The 6308-nt window shown below is 57.2% G+C and overlaps 1 protein-coding gene across 1 annotated transcript; it reads right to left on the bottom strand.

The window, feature by feature from the left end:
• Nucleotides 1-2874: 2874 nt before the first annotated feature.
• Nucleotides 2875-5254, bottom strand: LOC104511420 (homeobox protein aristaless-like 4; the record flags this gene model as incomplete). Its single annotated transcript, XM_010154028.1, has 2 exons — nucleotides 2875-3198; nucleotides 5126-5254. Coding segments are annotated over 2 exons (453 nt in total), but the record flags the coding sequence as incomplete, so codon positions are not given.
• Nucleotides 5255-6308: the final 1054 nt, after the last annotated feature.

Here is a 6308-nt window from a genome sequence, read left to right as displayed (position 1 = left end):
ATATATTTATACAGTTTTTCCTGTTAATTTAACAGCTAATTTAAAAAAAACCTTTATTTAAAAAATGTGTGTAAATAAAGATGCACATAGCTTAAAAGCTGCCTGAATGGCTGCGTTTGGAGGCTTTGGAGGGGAGCACCTTCCAGCGTGCAGGCACCAGGGGCTGCAGCACCCGGAGATGCGCGGCAGAGCCCGGACAGCAGCAGGAAGGGAGCCCTGCAGCAGGGGACGCCGGGGGACAGCACCCCCCCTTCTCAGCGTGATGCTTTCAGGCAGGCTGAGGGCCGGGCGTGCGCAGTGGTGTTTGAAAGAGACTGAGTGAGTCTAACATGTGCTTTGCACATGGAATTTAAGGTGAGAGAAAATGGGGGCCAAGCCTCTGTAAATGCCAAGTCTGCTGCCAGGAGACTCCTCTCTCTAACAAGACAAGGGATACAGCACTTAATCTTCTGGGCTGTTAAACAGCTCCAGTGAAATCCTGTCCCCATGAAAGTCCATGAGGAAAATCTACCCTTTAACTTCTGTAGGGAATGCAGCTGAGCTCTTGAATGGCTACAGCCCTTCATTGGAGCTGCCTTCGGTACCTGCAGGCCACGCACTTTTTGGCACGCCCCACCGCCTGCCAGCCCCATCTGCTTCCTCAGCTCTGCCCACTGCCGATTTGCCTTGCCAGTATTGTTACCAGGCTGTTTGGGCAGCGGCACTCCATGGGGTTGCCTGTGGCCCGTAGGATGCATCACGCTCCCCAGTGTACCTGGGAAAAGGCTCTTGGCATGGCAGTCAGCTGCCTGCACAAAAAACGCCTCCCACCACTGGTTCCTGCGTGGTCGGGGACCCTCGGTGGCTTCTGGGGTGGCCGGTGGGGGTGACACACACCACCTGGTCAGTGTGATCCTGTCTGGTTCAGCAATGAGCATCACTTTTAGCACCTAAGCCATCATGCCCGATGGCTCAGCTGAATGTTTGGTTTGTGATGGGATGTGGTGGGAGAGGCCCTGGTCGTACGCGTGGGGCGCTTAAATGCACACTGGGTCACCGCGAGCACCAAGGAAGGCACCTCTTAGCATTTCTGAGGAGAGAAAAGAGACGGTACTGCTGGTCTTTTCTTATTCCAACAAATATATATTACATCTGATCGAGCAATGGTGTGTCGTTTACGTAGGGTATGGCAGTCTAGGCACTACAGAAATACTTGTGTGTACCTTGTTAACCTGAAACCTCACATTTGGTTGTAGCTTATTTGGAGCCTTTTCCAAGACCGCTAAATATTGCCGGACCTTGAGATTCAAAACCAACTAACACTGAGCATGAGGAGGGAGGGCAGGGCGATACAAATTGTTACGAGAGTAAAATCTGTAGCTCCCTTGTGAATCTCCGAGACGGCTGCCCCAGCTCAAGCTCAGCCTGCGTAGCCACGCGCTGTGGGTGACAGTGCTCAACTGACCTTCAGCTTCCCCTTGGTGATACTTCAGTGAGGTGAAAGGATGTTCTAAAATTATTCTTACCACTACAATATCATTGAAAAGCTTGGAAAAGATTTAGCCTTGCAAAGGACATCTTACTTAACAACGCTGTGCAGGTAGGAGCACTGGGAGGGGATGGTGGGGAGGCACATTGGCTCCGACAAACCAGGCAAGCTCTGGAGTCTCCTGCTTCCTCTGCAAGGTGAAGAGGGTCTGGGGTGGCTGGACATAGGGCAGTGTCACCCCGTCCAGCCTTGGGTGCCTTCCCAGCTCCCTGCGCCGTCCCCAGTGTGGAGATGCCTGCAGTGGCTGCGTGCAACGGGGCCCTGGTGTGGAGAGCTGCCGGGAGGGGCCGTTACTGCACGTACATGCCCCAGGACAAGGTGCACGACGGCCCCACACAACCCTGGCTCTGTGCTAGCACGTGAGCTGTTTCTCAGAGCAGTCTCTTTGGGGACCTGTGGATTTACACAGCAGCTGCACTCCCCTCCCCTAGCAGCTGTCCTGAAATTGAGGACCCAGTGAAAGCCAGAGGAAACACTTTGCTACCCCACCATGCAGGGGAGCCTGAACGTTGATCATGACCATGGCAAAGCGAACCCCAGGCTCCCTGGGGCAGCGAGCTGTGCTGGGGGGCTGTTGTCTGCCGGGGCGCATCTCCGGCCAGGCAACCAGAGCGCTGTCACAGCCTGCCAGTGGGGTAGCACCGCGCTGTTGGGACGAGAGGCAGCCCCTTCACAGGCCTCTGCGGCTCTGCGCTTCACCTCAGACTGCAAGATGGAGAGGAAACAGGGTAGGAGGTGGGCTAACGTCGCCTTCTTCCTAGCCTTGGGTATCTTCCCAGCCCTGTTCCCTGCTGGGAAGTCACGGCTCCCGCTGAGAGGACGGGAACAGCCCGAGAGGTGTCTCTTTGCTGGTGCCAGAGTCTCCATCCAGTCCCCTGCCCAGGGCAGCATAGATCTGAACAACACTGTCGACAAGTTAGGGGGCGAGAGGGAGAGGGTGGGAGTGTGTATGTGACGGGATGGGAGAAGCTGCTGAAATGCCAGCAGGCTCCTGCTCTTTGGCAAGGCAGCCCTGGTGTCAGAAAAAGGAATAGGGAGAAACAATGCCCAGGTTACTGGGGAGGTGGCGGTGAGAAGGGACGCATCCCAAGCCAGATCTCATTGGAAGAGGAGATGTGCCACAGCCTCCTTCTCCCACCTGATCCCAGGAAGCCTGGAACTGCCGCATTCATGCTAGAAACACTCCACTTACATTAACGTATGTACTTTATATGCCTAGGGTAGCTAAAAGTGCTGCATTCAGATCCCCGAGGAGGCAACTGCTGTCTGGAGTCCAAGCGGATGGGTGTGTTCGGCTGTCCCCGTGTGCTCTCTCCGTGTCTCGCGGGCAGTGGGCTGCAACCCTGTCATGTTGCCCAGGAGATAGCGGCGCTGTGCTCCTTTGCTTTCATCCTCAGGGCAGCGATGCTGGAGGTCTTGCGGTCCGGCTCGCTGTTCAGCTCGTAGCCGTTGAGGCCAGGGCTCATGCCGGCCGTGCTGAAGAGGCCGCCCATGTGAGTCTGTCCCACGTGGCTGCCGGGGCCAGAGACGCCGAGGAACTCGGAGACGCCGCCGGTGGCATGGGGGTGAGCATGGGGGGACATGCAGGAGGGCACTGTCTCACAGGGGACGACGCAGGCGGGCACGGGGGAGGCGGCGCCGTTGTTGCCAATCCAGGAGGGGTTCTGGATCTGGGGATGGGAAACCAAGTATCAGGGCTGCCCGCGCAGGCTGGCTGGGGGGGAAGAGAGCGTCTCCATCCCTGGCCCCCACCACCACCCGGCAGTGGCATCCACAGCCCCCCTGGGGCTAGAGGGTCCCTTTCAGGGGCAGGGAGTGCAGGAGACTAACTCGCAGGGCAGCCGGGATGCGCCCTGGCTCTGCCACAGTATCTCTCTGCTTGTCTGTTCCCCCTCCCCGCCATTTCTCTTGTAGTTTTTTTTCACCATTAGCACTTTTTGGAGGAGGGGTGCTCATGGCACAGAAAACGTGGTGTCATCCATGGTGCTCCCATGGGCCTACCCACTACAGAGAGAACAGGCCAAGGGGATGCTGTGAGACTGCTGATCCACCCTCCCGCCCCAGCTTGGGGCAGCATGTCCTAGGCAAAGGGGTTTTGTACCACCCAGACATGCCCGCAGGAGCTGAGCTGCCCGCAGGCAGTTTCCCTGCCCCTCTCCCTGAGTGCCCACCCCAAGCAGAGCCCTGTGGGGCTGCCTCACAGGGCCCCTGCAGCATCACTCCCTAAATGATGCTGCAGAAGAGGAGAGGGGGCTCAGTGTTTGCTGGGAGTAGGTGTGCTGTGCCAGGAGGGGACACGGGATGAAAGCAGGGAGGAGGAGAGCAGCTGGCTGGAGGAAGAGAGCAAAGGGCCCTTCATCCCACCGCCCCACTGCACTGCTTGTCCTTGGGCCCTCTCTGTTCTCTTACCTTCTGCAAATTGCTTTTCATTTTTTGGATGGCTAGGGCTGGGAGAGGAGGGCAGGATTGAGGGAGGGAGCACTGTAAGTTACAAAGGCAAGAGAAGGGAGTGCTGAAAGGGCTGCTGAGAGTGTCCTCTGCTTGAAAAGCTGCTTTGGCATCTCTCAGCTGTTTCATAAGGGCTTCTTGTTCAGTTCGGGGGAGATGCCAAGCAGGAGAGAGGTCAAACGCTTGGGGCTTGGCTGCGGGGGAGCTTTGGTGCAGTGCTGGCTGGGAGGTAGCTGACAGCTGGGGCATCATGAGGTAGGACTCTCAGCAGATCTGCGAGGACAAGTTGGGTTCAGAGCATCACGCCTGCAGAACTGCACCCTCCAGCAAATTCTGGGTGGCGGGAAGGGAAGTCGGCAGGATGGAGTGTTTTGTGGGGCCACAGCCTAGCCCTCGAGCTAAGGGATGCCTGTCCACCCTGGCAGCATCTGAAGGCAGCATTGTGAAATGGGGGCTGGCCCAGTGCTTAGGAGGCTACTGACTGGAAGCTAAGGAGGGAAGAAGCTGTCACCTGCCTCCCTGGGTCAGGGCACGAATGGTTTTGACAGACACTGGGAACAGCCCCAGATGCCCCAACAAGGTTGCTCCCACCCTTTGTTTGGAGCACAAACCCACAAGCCCCTTGGGAAGCATCCCCAGATGACACTGAGTGCGCTGTGGGTACCACAGCCCACTGCTGGGAGATGGCTGTGGGAATTTGCTAGGGGGAAAAAGGCTTTTGCCCAGCCTCCAGGAGAAGGGGCATGGAAACGCAGACAATGGCAACAGGAAGCCTCCCTGGGAACTGCTGATTTTTAGCCATGAATAACCTTTTGGACCTTTTCCAAACCAGTGGGAGACGGACAGCATAATGGTATGTGCTGAGCAGGGTGACCTGTGCCCGAAGGGTGCCCGCACTATCTCACACAGGGCTTGGTGCCTGCTTCAGAGATGGCTGCTCCAGGCCAGGGCATGAGGGAGCCAGGCAAAACACCCCGCTAAATAACTCCTGGCCTTTCAGTGCTTGGCATTATGGCCCCAGTGCTCTTGCAGCCTTGTCTGAGGGCAGGTGGATGAACCCAAAAAGCGAAGAATCACTTGGAGGGGGGCTGGAAGCAGAGGGGATGTGTCCATCAGGACAGGAGGACCAGGGTGGGGGGATGCTCTCACCTGGGCGTAGTTCTCAGCACGGGTGAGCAGGGGCAGCTCGTAGGCGGTGGAGAAGTGGGTCCGGACCTGCTGCATCTGGCCAAACCGCTCCCGCTTGCGCCATTTTGCTCGCCGGTTCTGAAACCAGACCTGGGGAGAGGGCAACAGGGGGGCTGTGAGCAGGGGGGCATGGCTCCCAGACTGGAGACACCCCAGACAAAAGGCGATGCCCAGCTTTTTGGTGTCCTGCCTGTCTAGGGACATTCACAGCTCTTGCCTCCCACATCCTGGTTTGCCCTAGGATAACCCATCCTCCTCGTGCCCCTAAATCAGTGTGACCCAGGCGCTGCCTGCAGCACTCGTGCCCTCAGCCAGTCTCAGACAAGGAGGGCAAATACACCCGTGTGTGCTGCTGCCAGGCTGAAACCAGCATTGCTGGGGCCTTCCCGAAGCCTCATCCTGGCTGCGATGGTGCCACTGGCTGAGAGCTTGCATTTCTCACTGAACTCTCAGTGAGAAACTTTCTTAACTGTTAAAAAAATATTAAAATCATAACAACCCTTCCCTCCTCAGCTGCAGGAAAGGACAAGTGCCCTCTACAGAGCTACACGTCCTTTGCCTTACACCGAGTTTTCTTTGCAGGGTTTGCAGCTCCCTGCTTCACAGTGCTGCTCAGATCCCTTCAAGGCAGGGGAAAGACCAGAACTCTGTTTCTGCTCTTATTTTTACTGGCTTGACATCAGTGTGGATTATTGCACTGTTGTCAGCACCATTGCTCCTGATTTGCATCAGCACAAGAGAGATCAGAGCCTGGCCCAGTGTCTTCAAAGCCTCTTGAAGCTTGTGAGTCAGGGAAACACATCAATCAAGAGCTGCTTTGAAGGCACTGAGAGATGCAGGCGATCACCAGGGGCTGGGTTGTGCAGGTCACGCCAGTGCACGGAAGGAGCAGCCCAAGAGCCGCTCGGTTCTGCTTCGAGTTTTACACGGTGACTCCCGGGGGGTAGGGGGGGCACAGGGCTAGCTAGCAGCTCGGCCCTGCCTGCGCCTGGCTGCGGGGCCGTCCCGCTGCTTGGCAGGCAGCTGGGCAAGCCAGACGTCGGGTGGGAAGCTCACATCTTCGGAGGATAGCAGGGCGGGCTGGAGGAGTCGTTTTTGAGCCGCTCGGTTCTGCTTCGAGTTTTACACGGTGACTCCCGGGGGG

The sequence above is a fragment of the Eurypyga helias genome, unplaced genomic scaffold, assembly GCF_000690775.1.
Source record: "Eurypyga helias isolate BGI_N326 unplaced genomic scaffold, ASM69077v1 scaffold20106, whole genome shotgun sequence".
In the NCBI taxonomy this organism is placed as follows: Eukaryota; Metazoa; Chordata; class Aves; order Eurypygiformes; family Eurypygidae; genus Eurypyga; species Eurypyga helias.
This window is presented reverse-complemented; position numbering and strand designations above follow the sequence as displayed.